The sequence below is a fragment of the Actinia tenebrosa genome, unplaced genomic scaffold, assembly GCF_029948245.1.
Source record: "Actinia tenebrosa isolate PJP-AT-01 unplaced genomic scaffold, QUT_ActTen_1.0 PGA_scaffold3__52_contigs__length_22856419, whole genome shotgun sequence".
Taxonomy (NCBI): domain Eukaryota; kingdom Metazoa; phylum Cnidaria; class Anthozoa; order Actiniaria; family Actiniidae; genus Actinia; species Actinia tenebrosa.
Genome location: NW_028292580.1, coordinates 12,048,004 through 12,062,240, shown reverse-complemented (window position 1 = coordinate 12,062,240; position 14,237 = coordinate 12,048,004). Strand labels below are relative to the sequence as shown.

The 14,237-nt window shown below is 37.6% G+C and overlaps 1 protein-coding gene across 2 annotated transcripts; it reads right to left on the bottom strand.

Moving 5' to 3' along the window:
- Positions 1–3: 3 nt before the first annotated feature.
- Positions 4–13,894, bottom strand: LOC116301443 (uncharacterized). Of its 2 annotated transcripts, XM_031710501.2 has the most exons (7): positions 13,002–13,892; positions 8,283–8,515; positions 4,756–4,864; positions 4,189–4,355; positions 3,059–3,195; positions 1,667–1,719; positions 4–1,461 (listed from the first exon to the last, which is right to left on the bottom strand). In XM_031710501.2, exons 1-7 carry the CDS (start codon positions 13,327–13,329, stop codon positions 1,430–1,432), a joined length of 1,059 nt encoding a protein of 352 aa, XP_031566361.2. In that variant the 5' UTR covers positions 13,330–13,892; the 3' UTR covers positions 4–1,429. The 2 variants fall into 2 exon arrangements, with proteins under 2 accessions (XP_031566361.2, XP_088891004.1); XM_089034878.1 differs by lacking the exon at positions 3,059–3,195 and having other exon boundaries at positions 13,002–13,894.
- Between the last annotated feature and the right edge of the window lie 343 nt (positions 13,895–14,237).

Sequence of the window (14,237 nt, the reverse complement as noted above, 5' to 3'; positions counted from 1 at the left end):
ATCTTCAGGATAATATTTGTAATTTATTGTAAAAAATAACAGAATCTATTTTTTTGCTAACTGAAACTGTATACCTCTTTAAATGCAATGTGCTTGTTCGGGTGGACTCCATGTCTTCTCTGCCAAAACTGCACGAGAAGCCTGGGACCTGGGGTGAAATATTTGCCATACGGCAGTCTTAATATATTCTACGGTAATAATTTAATTAATATCCATTTTATACATCATTATAGTTTGGTGTATGAGAACAGAAACAATTTATATATTTTTCACTTTTGCATTTGCATTGCATTGCATTTCTTTTTCTTTTTCTTTATGCGTATATAATTTACAACTCTAATGTTTTGACGCCTTTTCCAAAGCTCGGCACTCGTTTCAAGGTTTCCTCTTATTGTTTGTCTCACAGGAGACTGGTAACCAGGATATCTTTAGCGATTTAAAATATATCTCTTTTACAATCGTCCAATAATATAATTCTCGTGTTTTCTTATAACAGACTTGTGTGGCTTTGAAACTTTATCTGCGACATCTTAAAACAGGCCAGTGGTTTAGGAGAAATTATGAGATGTACATCCGGGATAGTCAAATACTTACGATAATCAATCACCATATTTGGTCGTAATAGTCCTATTGGCTATTTTAGATCGTAATGGCCCTATTTGGTGGTAGTAATTGACCATTTAATTCGTAATAACCATATTTGGTTATGTCGTCTAATTTTTAGTTTTAATACTACCAAATGCAAACCTTCAGGTTAAATTGAGGTGGACTGGGGCACAATTGGCAGTCCTTGTTGGTTTTCATGTGACGTCATGAATGACATGTTTTTAGCCAACAAGGCGGACATGTATGTTCTAGCTTGTTCCTCTTGGAAAGAATAGCAAAGCACCTATATTTATATATTTTCTCTCTCGAATTGGCATCGATTAAAGTATAACAAATCGATGTTAGTTCGTAAGGCTATCGGAAGGTAAATAACCGATTAACGTAAATATTCACGGTCTGTTTGGAGGTGTTATGTACATCAACAAATGTTTCCTTCGAGCTGTCTGATTTACATAGTTCACTTAAGAACACGACAGTTTACTGTTAGGCCTTAACCTGCGTCTGTTACCCCTTAAAATATTCGAAACTGTTTTCCGTCTTTCTAACCAAAGCCCTTCATGCTGTTGTCCGTACATTGGCATCAGTTTCCAGAGAAGGCTTCCCTTCACCCGCAGTTAAAACTTCAAGTTTTTTTTTTTTGCTGACTAGATTGTGACGATGCTTGACTATTTCGTGCGAAGCCTTGAATTTCGTCTGTGCTGTCATCAATGAGCTCCTTGTTACTTGTGTTTGCTGAACGCGGAACCGTGTTGGTGCAAGGGCAACTATCTTGTAGTGAGAGCGTCTCGTTGGCGGCAAAAATTGAAGATTGTTTTGAAGAATTTTATACGACTGATGTTCTTGGCAATGTTCTTTCTATTTAAAGTTGAAAAAAAAAACAGTGATGAGGAGAATTATCAGAGAGGAGTTATGGGCACCTGTAGTTAAGGCATCGCGGATCATTGACAATAGAGAATGCTTCAAGATTTTGCTGCGTTCAATGCAATAGAATGGTTTACTTCAAGAGTACTGGACGGAAGAAAGACAGACGGACAAACATGTGACTGACTATACAATTTACCTGATTTCTGCGTGTCATTTAGTCCCCGGAATATGTGCTTTGCCTTGAACGTTCTGGAAAGAAGACAGGAATTAATGCAGTTTAGGAAAATCCTTCGTTGCGCAATGTCAGTGAAAATCTACATAGAGTCGTGGGGTATGGCAGAAACGGAAATGTGTCCATGTCTGTACCGTCATAAGTTGGTTACCAGAAAACAGAAGCAAAGGGACATATTATGGGTTATAATTATACAGTCTGATGTCATGCAAAAACTGTTCTTTTCTCTTCAAGATTAGTCCTCAAAGTAAGCCTGGATGAAATACGCTGGCATGTGAAATATAAAATACCATAAATCGCGATACGACCGGCTTTTAAGCAACGTGGGTAGGGCGCTAGAGGGAAGTGGCAGCGGGGACTAGGGAGGAAGACCCTCTATAGTGACAAGATACAACTACTCTTGTAAATATCTCGTTATCAAAATAATGATCTTAATCAACATTATAAGGACGTCTTGTATCGTCGACGATGACAGAAAACCGGGGTTCTGACGCACATCTTGCCTTACTCTCGGTTAAACTGAGGATTATCTTGAAGAAGAAAAATGTGCAGTGCGCCATGTGCGATGAAAGACCTCGGAGAATATTGATTTCTTTGTGAATGAATTGCGCATTTTTGCTTTGTTCATGCGCACAAAGGTGAACTACACACTAAACACAGATTGGCATGACTGACAACTCATTAGTTTACGTACAAAGACGCACAAGACGAAACAAGCAGAAGATTACTCTTGTTAATGAATAGTTCTAGCGCTTTAGAAATGATCTTAGGGTATTTTACTACCACATCAAGTTGCACAGAATCAGTAGAATCAAGTGGCATTGTTCACAAAACATAAAAGCTAAGGCCTTTGAGTTTTCTGATTCATGGACCCCTTCCAAGTAGCAACCATGTTTCTTCCCATGAGAATAAAAGTCTTTCCTTAAACCCGCGTAAACTCTTTCTAAAACTTTTGAGAAGCTACACTGAGGCGCCGGTTATAAAATTTTGTGTTTCAGTGAACATTGCTGCCATCCTCGGGAACCCAGCGGTAAAGTTTTGTCGCTCGAGAAAAGAGTGACAAAATTTTGACATGACATCGCTGCATGCTGCTTGAAAAAGGTCCATTGACATTTCTTGGATTTTCCCCATTTTTTTCCCCCAATAAGGATTTAGAAAGCTGCTGTCTCGTTTTCCCTAAAATCGCTATCGTTTCCAGCTTCCATATTAAATCATTCTGAAACTAGACCACGATTCTTTGACCTCTAAAGACTCACATTATCTTGACACTGCAAGCATTATGGATTAGAAGCACAAGCTGCTTTTCTTTAAACAATGAAGAAACATAACACTAAGGAGTGAGAAGATTAGACTTACTCTTGATTTGAAGAACAAAATATTAAGTTGATCAAGAGAACCATAATGATGGTTCCCAGTAGCGAAGCAGCAAAGATTAGAATGATTGTCGTTACGCGTTCGTCCTTTCTTAATAATTCCGCGCGCGATTCGTCTTTCTGCGGGACGAAAAGAAACAAATATTAGAGCTTGTTATTGTCATTAATTGTTATTAGTAAAAATACGCAGGTATGATTATTGAAAATCTCGCGCGCTGATTGGTCGAGAAACTAACACTATCACACGATAATCACCTCCAGCGATAATCCAAAATGGCGGCTAGCCGCTTCGTTGCTGTTACCGGAAAAAGTCTTTTACTTTTTTTTTTTTTTTGAAAGAATCACCTGTGTATTTATACTAAAACAATTATTTGCCTCAGCCTCAGTGAATATGAATATAGGGGAATATTTACCTCACAGCTCGAAAACTCGCGTCTTGGTAAATATTCGTCGATATTCACTTCGACTTCGGCGAATAATTGTTAAATAATGCTGTTATTAATGATAGATTAGTGATGAGCTTTTGTATACTTCATTCCGCGCGGCACTAGTGAAATCAATAGAGACCTCTTTACCTTAGGCGTAATGTTTTCCCATTTTAGATCATGTATCATTCTCCTCAGAATAAGATTCTTTATTTGAATGGTATCCATATTAATGTGTCTTGTCATGCGCGGCCGTTAAACAAAGAAATTATACTCTTGGGAATGACACGTGGTCTGAAATAGAAAAACATTACGCCCAAGCTGAAAAGGTCTATTGTGTTTCATGGCAACTCTTCTCGAATTCACCCAAAGATACAATCGCCAAGTTTTTGACACGTGTGTGTTTAAATCAATGATTACCGTGACCTATGGAGTGGCATGGCTCATATATAATTTTCTCCGCCTTCCTCCCTCGTTGATTGATTAATTAATCGTGTACAAAATTCAAGGTTGTTTTTTCTTGACGTCATATTCAACAAAAACACTCTTTGAGCATGAAGCCTGTAGAATGATGATGCCTTATTGTTAAATACATATTCAACTTGCCTACCATTTTGCAACCCGACATAGAATTGCTTTGCGGAAGAGGCGCTCTATTAAGAGTGCGTACAAATGACAATTTTCTTACTTTCTTATTGGTAACCGGACGTCTCGGCTTTCCTCTCATATTCGGTAGGTTAGACCCTTTCACTGAAGGCGGCGGCTGAGAAGATACTGAAAATGATGACAAACCTTTCTCTCCTTTCTTATTTTTTCGAATTTTTTCTCTGTATTCTCGTCGTTTTCGGAAAAAACCTGAAATGTAAAAAATATTCTGTCGTAAAATTATTAAGAAACTAGACAGATATTTGCGCGCGTTTTTACAGAGTGGCCCTATAGCCGATCTCAGAGGAACTCCAACTGACTTTGGGAAAAAATTACTAGGTAATTATATATCAATACAAGATTTAAAAGATCTTTGACACTTGAAAAGGCTTCGCAAATCAGCGAAACCAAAGTGGCCCAAAAACTGATCTCTGGGGAACTCCGCCACTTATTCAGTGCAAAAATTACAAAAAACATCGATATTGATTATATATGACTATTTAAAGTCTATAAGGGAAAAGGGAAAACAAATCTAGATGCTTATAGCTTAATAGCTTATGAAAAATAGCTTAAATCTCTGAAATCTTGTTTCAAAGGATGTTCGACTTACAGTTTTGATTCCCTCTAATCTTGAGTAAGAGACAAGGTTTGCCACCAAACGGTGTACAAGTTAAGCTTATTTTAATCATCTTTCCGGAAACAAATGAATTCTTTCTAACCTGAAACAAAAGATAATGACAATAAACGTAATCAATAGCAACAGAAATGGAAAATAACAGTCGCGGTCGACGTGGAATTAAAAGCGAGCTTTTTTTAGCCTGCGTAGCCAGGTGTTCTTTGTGGGTTTTTTGGGGGGGGGGGGGGGGGCTTGGGGAGGAGAGAAGAGGAGAGAGGGAACGCCTGCCAGCAGACCTTATGATTTTGAAAAACCCGTTCGCCCACGAACGGGCACTTCTGAAAATTTTTAAATTTAGTCCCTAGTAATTCTTCTAACCAGAGCTTCGGGAGTAATTATTTGTCAGCGGCAGCTGATATGTTTGTTTGCATCTGCCGTTCAACATTGTGGACATTCATCACATGACCTATTTGTCCATATTAGGACAGATTTTTATTGGTGTAATATGGGGTTTCCTTCAGGGTTTGTGCAGGTCCTTAAACTCCTTGAAAAGTGCATGAATTTAAAATGCATTTTCAAGGGCACTTGAAACTCCTTGAAAAATGGAAAAACGTAGAAAAGTCCTTGAAAAAGTATCGATGAAAAAAACTCAATAAGATGTTTACAGGGTTCGTGCTACTCCTTGAAATCCTTGAAAAGTCCTTGAATTGAAAACACGTTTTTAAGGGCGCTTGAAAAGCTCTTGGAAATAGTGAAAAACGCCAAAACTCCTGGAATACTCCTTGAATTTAATGCAAACTTAATGTTATTTCTAACTTTCCTTTTAAAATAAATAACGATTAAAATTGATTGAAGAGTTTTCGTATATTTTGTAAATAGCCTAGCTGAATATCTGGGTACTCCTGGTAAGAATGCGTAAATTAAAGATCTATTTATCTAATAGGGTGACCAAAACTAATTTTACTACCTAATTTCAAAACAGTCTATTACAGAAGAATGACTTCAAGGAGTTGCGTGGTAGAAACGAAGAGCCGAGTTGAGAGCAAGAACCCTTAATGTGTTTACCATGTAAGAGCACACGTGCGTATCATGAAAGAGATGAAAACCACTTGAGCTCAATATGTTTGTCGCCGTCTACTGAATAATTTCCTCAATAGAAATGATAAACAACGCTCTATTTGATGCGTAAATATCATTATTACTCGCTGACTTATAAAGTGGGGCAATTAACATGGATAGTAGATTTTAGGGATTCGCAAAGTTCTAAATAAATAAAGCGTGTCTGGTTGGATAAACAACTTATTCAGAAAGGTTGCCGGATCAACGTGCCCTTACACGTGGTAACGATAACAGAATGCAGACCTAAAAAAACGTATTTCAACTCGATAGAAATAAATGAAGTCAGAAATCCTTTAACCAGTACAATATAATAGCGCTTTTCTTTAGTACTTTTTTGTATTATGGGTTTTTTGCTTGTTGTATATTAATGATTTCATTGACGCTAAAAAAAATTTGTTCTAACATAAAATTAGATATGCTCAGTTATCCAAATCCTAGAATCTTGATGGACTACGAAACGAAAGTTGACAACAATGTTTAGAATTTTTCTAATCGCAACATACAATATTTTATCGTTTTCGAGGTTGTACTATGGCCAACAAATTTGATTGTACAGACATACATGAGAAAAGGTTTCTTCGTAACAGTGGACGCGCGCTTTTGACACGATTTATAAGTTTGTTTGTACAGACATATATGAGACAAGGTTTCTTCGTAACACTGGACGCGCGCTTTTGACACGATTTATAAGTTTGTTTGTACAGACATATATGAGACAAGGTTTCTTCGTAACACTGGACACGCGCTTTTGACACGATTTATAAGTTTGTTTTCAACACGCCACGTTTGGTATCTTAAAATTCGGACTTGATTGCGAGGCTTTAGTCGTACTGTAGTCGTAGTCGTAGGATTATATTAGTAGTGTATATATTTATTTAGCTTTTTATCAGGTGAAGAGCCATCTTGTAAATACTTTGATAATAAACCATTATCATTAATTATTATTATTATTATTATTATTATTATTATTATTATTACTGTACTTCATTTAAAGTACAAATACGCGAGTAACAAATTCATTAGCAGGATTAAAATAATCACGAACATATACGACGTTCTTATACCGTTCGGCAATAATAAGAATGATAGTTCATTACTCAACTTGATAATCGAATCTACCACTCTATATCTACTGGTCTTTTTGAGGTTAAATGCAATTTTGAACATTTTATAGCGGAGAGCCTCGATATCGTGCTAGGATTTCAAGTATCTCGAACTTGGCCTATTGTCCTTAGTCCGTAAATTTACAAGGTCTTTCTTAAAAAATCACGCCACAACCGGAAATATCAAAAATAATTAAAAATACTTGTTTTTATTATTATTTTGCGGCAAAGGAAACTCTGACAGCGTCTGAAGTTCACGACTATACTTAAACAAGTAATTAGACCGACCCGAGGGGGTCGGACACGTTTCGCAGCATTTACGCAGGTTCACGTCACCGTATCGAAAGGCCGAGGTTAAAACGCGGTTGGTTTTAACAACGATAACATTATTCAGTTACTTTTTTTTTTCAAACATTGTTACGTTTTGAAGCTCAAGGCTGCGCCGATGAAAGTAACCTCGTGTACTGTAATCTTCCTGTCAAACACTTAATCGTGGTCTGGTGGCGCGATTAAGATGATTTTAGAAGATAATATAGGTAAGTTGTAGTGCTTGGGAACGAGGTTATTCCGGGCGAAAGCCCTTGGAATTAAATTCAGAAAAATTAATTTCCGACCTCGCTGGGATTCGAAAAGCACTACAACTTACCTATATTATCTTCTACTATTTCATTAGTGCCACGCGGTCCACATACTCTCATCATCTTAAGATGATTTTAGGTTTGTTTACAAGTGGTGAGCGATGCACGACCAATACTGTATGCTAATCCTTTGCCGATCCAAGGCAAAGGGAAGAGAGGAAAGGTTGAAAGTCGAGTCTTTTTCTGTGATTTTTCACTTGGATGATTTAATTAGAATACGTGTGCAGGGAACGTAACCGTGCGCAGCCTACAATGAACCATTCTCAAAATCAGTGTGTAATGAGGGTCACGCAAAAACACAAAAAAAATCCACTTTTCCAAAATTTCTCATTTGCAAGTCAGAGCTCCCAGGCTAAAATTTTCACTAATCATGTTTACATAGTCATAATCTAGTCATATTATCCTCAGTACTTCAATTATTTGGACTTTCAAAAATTGGGGCGTTTTCATCCAAGTGCCCCTTTAAGGCTAACCTAGGTAAATAGCTATCCATCCATCCGCATGCCACCTCTCCTTGAAACCCTACCTATCTTCCTCTACCCTCTCCTGTATCTTATCTCCATCCAGTCCAACTGCACATTCCTTCTCTGTATTATTCCATCTAATTTTTCCGACAAAAAATAAGATTTTTCTGATTTTATGCAGTTAAGACCAAACTTACCCTCACTTGATAAGCGTAGCCCCTGGCAACCTGATCAAAACCTCTTGATATGACGTCAATATTTCGCGCCAGTCTTGGACTCCTCGCCCATGATCCATTGCAAGCTAAATAGCTAGAATTTAATCTGTCTAATGTACAACCAGATGTTGCAGCGTGAATGGACTGCCATTGGTTTGGCTTGACCATCTTGATGAAGGCTTTCGATGATTCGTACGGGAAATAGAAGCCACATCCTAAAAGACAAAAAAAATCGTACTTGACTCACCGGATTTTAACACTCAAATGGCTTCCGTGTTCAAGCATTGTGATTGGACTATTATTTCCGGATTATTCATTGGTTTGCCATAGGAAGCCATTCAAGAGCCAAGGAACGGAAGCTGCTCCACTCAAAACCAACAAACCTGCACTACAATGTGAGGGGGACTTTTTTAAGCTTCTGTATAAGGAGCCTGTATATCTGGAATAGATTGATGCGGAAACTGGAAACCATAAGTACGTAATGTCAACCTTTACTGCTAGTAACTCTTATTTGCCATATTACGATGAACCTCAGTTGACTGAAATTTATTAATTATAATATATAGATATAAGTTTAATAAATGATAAATATGATAGGTTTTTTGTCCAAAAAGAGTATCTGTGAAAAACAAATTAACCCTAACCGTTATCCAAAAAATCTAAAAATAAAATAATAACTAACCCTTTCATTAGACAGTAATATAATACACTAATATTTCTTATCATATAAGTCATGTATGTATTCATTTCTTTATGTATATACAGCTATTTCAAAAAAACGTCATAGGCAATAGGAGATAGGCGAAAAGCGATAGGAGATAGGTCATACTAAGATCCAAGAATAGCTGGAATGACTTGTGTTTCTGCTTCTTATTCACGTTAAGAAGATGGATCTTCTGTTGATCTTCTATTGAAAATAGAGCTATATAAGTAATACATTTCTTTTAATTTAATTACAAAATCCAGAACTGAGCATATGTAAAGGAATGTGCATCCTTTTCGTGATGTGGCCCTACGTTTGGGGTTCAAAGATCAAGTAAGGCTGCGTTCACAATGTATGGTAGAGGGGGGGGGGGGGGGGGGGGGGGAAGGGAACAAGTGAAAATTTGAAATGTCCAGAATATTTCTTAACACCCCCCCCCCCCTTAAAGTTATGCAAAAAAATACGATCCCCCGAAGCAAGGCTTGTAGCTTCTTCCAAAAAAGTGCATCCCCTCATTTTTCTGATTAAAATTTGCCCATCCCCCCTCAATTTCACCTGCCCCCCCTCCTCAGCATCATTAAGGCATGGCTCTCAGATGAAAAACTGATTATCTATATCATAGCCAGTTTTCTACGAATCTTCCCCAAACTTGGCAAGTTCATGCCTTTTGTGAAAAGAAGGAACCTTAGAGCCTTGGTTACCATGGAAACTAAGTCACGTGACCACAAGGCCGCCATCTTGGATTTTTAAACAAGCCGTTTGTAAACGTACCGAATCATCTTTAAAAGTCATGAAAATGCTTATTACTATTCATATTTACAATGCCTATATGGATCTAATTGGATATCTTGGAAATTATTTTAACTTTAATTTTTAGAATATTTTCTATTTTTTCCAAAAAGTTAAAAATATTCTAAAAATTAAACTTAATATAATTTCCAAGATATCCAGTTAGATCCATATAGGTATTGCAAATATCAAAAGGAATATGTATTTTCAGGACTTTTGAAGTAGTTTCAATACGATTACAAACGATTTTTTTTTAAAATCCAAGATGGCGGCCTTGTGGTCACGTGACCTGGTTTCCATGGTAACAGATATGCAGTAATTGCTTGCCTTGAAGAATTACTACTACGAGCCAAATTTGGGAAAGATTCATAGTAAACTGTCAAAGATATGAATAAATAACTGATTTTCCATCACTTCCTCAAAAGAGCCATGCCTTAATGGTGCTGAGTCCCCCCCCCCCCCCGCCATACATTATGAACGCAGCCTAATATGGATTCATATAACACCACTACGAAACCAAGTCATGGTCAATGAGTACTTCACTTTGCTATTTTGATAATCCGACGCAGATAAAAGACATCTCAAGCTGTGTCAAAGATATACTGTTTCGCGAAATAATGTCCTGATTTTCTGTTCCTCATTCATGTTCTAGTAAAATTAATATGTCACTAGTACTGCAGTTCCCTATCCACAATCATCCCCCTCCCCCCAATGTACTATTATACAGCCAAGGGTGCCAAGAAAATCGTAGCCTCCTTTACAGCCGTTCTTAGGGTCGTTCTTAGGTCGACGACCCTAAGAACGGCTGCAAAGGAGGCTAAGAAAATCCTGATGGTAAATTCGTATTGACGAAAAAAAGGGATATCGAAGAGAAGGCTTTGCACACAGTTGCGCAAAAGAGCAAACCCTCGACCCTTCATCACACCTTCTTCAGATAAAGGAGAGACATTGAAAGACAGTGAGCAAGCTAATGTGATTACAGCAGACAATCTCTATGGATGTTACGTCACACGGAACACAAGTACTTTTAAGCTGTGGTCTTATCAAGTAAGCCGGTCAGGTAGATCTGCGGTGCGTGAACTAAGAAAAGGATCCAGTGCTTGTCGAGGGAAACTAGTCGTTTCCGCCGAGGAGCACGTGGTGGGTGGCAAAATTGAAAACGAGAACGAAAACCAATGTTTCTTGGCTTTTTTACTTCCGTACATTGTTGCTTTGGTGAAAGGAACCTGAATGATCGGCGTCTATCTGGCGACATTTGTTGGACCAATCATAACACACAATTTGATGATTTGAACCAATCACAGTACGCGAGAACCAGACACCTTCTTGAACCAATCAGAGCGTGTGAAAAGGGTATTTAAACCAATCAGAGCGAAATCCCGACATCTGCTGAACCAATCACAGCACACGACCTGAAGAATAAAAACATTTACCAATGGTATCCCAGCACTCGATCTGACGACATCTGTGGAACCAATCACAGCGTGTGAGGTCTCTACTTGTCCAATCAGAACGTCGCACCACGGCACGTCCGTATCGTACATGTTTTGCTGTCATGCTAACAGTGCTTTACCACGCATTTATGCATGACGTACACCACCAACTGGCGATATTCGCAATCTATAAGATCAACACTGAGAGATTCCTTCACGAAGTCCAATTACCCCGATCTTATATTTGTGATTACCTCGTTAATGTGTCGAGAAGTTCAAAGATAAAAGTTATGGTCACTTGAGATTAGAGAGGACTTACGTACTTTTATACGAACAAAAAAGTACTTAGGATTTTTGGAATGCTCATGTTTATTTTGGGGGAGGGGAGGGCAGGGTAACTTTTTCTATCAGATATGTCTATTTTTATGAAAAACTTTCGTTTTGAAATTAGAAATTACAAGCTACTTGTTTTGTTTGTTAATGTTATTTATTTATTTATTTTATCTATTTTATTTTTTTTTAGGTTTTAATTTTTGTCTTTCGTTCACTTTTAGTTTGTTAATGTTCCTGTATCTTGCAAAAATATTTTAATTAGACGCAAAAAGTAAAAAAAAAGGAAAATTCAGAGCTGGTCAAAACTTAAACAAGTTTTTCACATTATCTTTATTCAAAATAAACAGTTCGTAGTTCACCACATCAACCAGTGCGTTTGCCAAGACTGACTTTCATCTTTCGCGAACCAACTTATGAAGAAGACTTAATTCCACAGCTGCCTGCACAGCTTCAAGTCGAAACTACGTCATGTTTTATAATCAATTCAAACGCATGAAAACGAACCGTAAAGTCTTTTTTTTTTTTAATCATGAACACCTCATGCGAAAGCCTAAGATCTACTGCTAAGAATTTGACCGATATAAAAACGTTCAAGTTCAATTTGTCCACGTTCTTCATTACTATACTAAAACATATGACGTTAGTTGTCATGCGTCTGAAATATTGGTTCAAGTACTAAGATCAGCGCTGCACTCTTGCTTTCGGCCTGGTTTGCTAATGATTACTATTGTGTCTACCTTAGTATAATTTTGACAATCGCGTTGCACCATCCTCGGGAACCCAGGAATAAAATTATGTCTTGGTGTTGTCCAAAAAGGAGGAGAGTAGAACAATAAAATCCGACTTTAAAAGAGCCTTAACTCTTCAGTTTACACGCAACACTTTAAAAGTACTTCATTCAACACAATACAAAACAGAACTACGGTGGATACTTTAGAGCCAGGCATCATAATTGCTCGTGTAAGTGTAGACTTGGCGCACGAACCAAACGTCAACGACAACGTGATTCGATGAAAGCCTAATCCTCTCAGTGTTCTGAGGATATTTGTTTTACAATTACGAAGTGCAGCCTGCGGGGGATCAAAAGTCTTATCTGATTGAAAATATCTTGTACAAAGTACACTTTAAAATCTTTTGAAACCTAACATGTACCCAAAACAAAAGAAAGACTTCTAAATTACATTCATATTCAATGCACATGTGGAAAGAGAATCGAAAATAAATCTCATGCACAACATTTGTTCAAAGAAAAAGTTCTCAAATTTACACGTAATGACAAAGACAACAAAAGTATCCAAAACCATGCGAGCAAATGAAATTGTTTTTGACCTCAGACTCGCTTTAGGATAAACACTATTAACGTTATTGGTCTTAATATAACATAATGATTTATTTACACGTAACAATACACTCCAGTGATGATATACTTAGAATACTGCCTACCTTCTCGTAGCCTCATCTCTTCGTTCCCAGTACATTTCCATCGGTTTTTGTGTAGAACCATTGTTCCTTTTAATGGAGAGCACTGGCATTTGCAAGGGTTGCTTGGGGTGCGTTCAAAACCCCCGTAAACAGCACATTTATTTCCCTGGTGTATATCAGTGCATCTAGATCTTGGTATGTTAAAACGATCTTTGTGGTACGAGTCCTTCACGATGACTTTTCGTATTATTATTAATTCGCATCTCACGCACTCAAGTCCTACCATCCAGCCTATAATAGCTAACCAACAAGAGCAGGACACCAACCACAGCTTTATGGGACCCGGCATTAGGTAGAAATTACCAAATCAGATAGCCTAGTAGAGTTAAGGAATGCAATTCTCTCGAGGTAGTCCAATATATTTTTACTTCACGCTTCGCCTCTCACGATCCTTTGAATTTATGCCGTCAATGATTTTCAACAAACTCGACAAGTTGTGCGATCCATTCATTTTGGCTCCTTACTCGTAGTGTCAGATCACTCCACGTCTTCATTTACCACCCTAAATCTCATACAAGGATTAGGTTTCCCAAAGAGTAAAGCAAAGTCCCTCCAGAACACTCGGATCCGAACTAGGCTTCTTACGTTTCGCTGTATAGGTCAAACACCCAGCATGACATAGTCGAACTAACGAACGGTAAATACCTCGAGAAATGTTTGCCTCTATAAGCCAGCACCAATCGAAGACACACTGTGATAATGATCCAAAGCCTTCCCAGATGGATTCGTTTGCTTGTAGAGGCAAGACAGACGAATATACCTAAAGACAGTAAGTGTAGATAAACAAACGACATACAACACTAGAAAACTCATCCAACATTCTGTCGTTATAGTACTTCTAATCCTTCACTAATTATGACGTTTAACTTCGATAATTAATGAACTAGATTTGAATTTCAAATTAATTTTCCAAAAAATGTCGGATGTCGGTTCACGATTTAAAAATAACTTATTTCTTATCCGAGGAATAATAACCTTTTTATTAATTTTTATTTTCAGTCTAAAACTAATTAAGTATTTGTTTGGTGATAACTAGTAGAATACTACCGTGGACTGCGTCGGTGTTTCTGAATAAAACAGCAGGGACTTGTGGATAAATTGAATCACCGTAAAAAGCTTTGTGAAACTGAAGTTTCGGACGTTAGTCCTTCGTCGGAGTAAGTAGAGTAAGTACTCCGACGTCAGTGCTTCACAAAG

Coding starts and splice junctions, on each gene's coding strand:
- LOC116301443 (XM_031710501.2), bottom strand. CDS start 13,329: ATGCCGGGTCCCATAAAGCTGTGGTTGGTGTCCTGCTCTTGTTGGTTA. Junction 3,196..4,188: donor GTCCGGTTACCAATAAGAAA/GTAAGAAAATTG, acceptor TTCGTCCCGCAG/AAAGACGAATCGCGCGCGGA. Junction 1,720..3,058: donor TTTTGTTCTTCAAATCAAGA/GTAAGTCTAATC, acceptor TCTTCTTTCCAG/AACGTTCAAGGCAAAGCACA.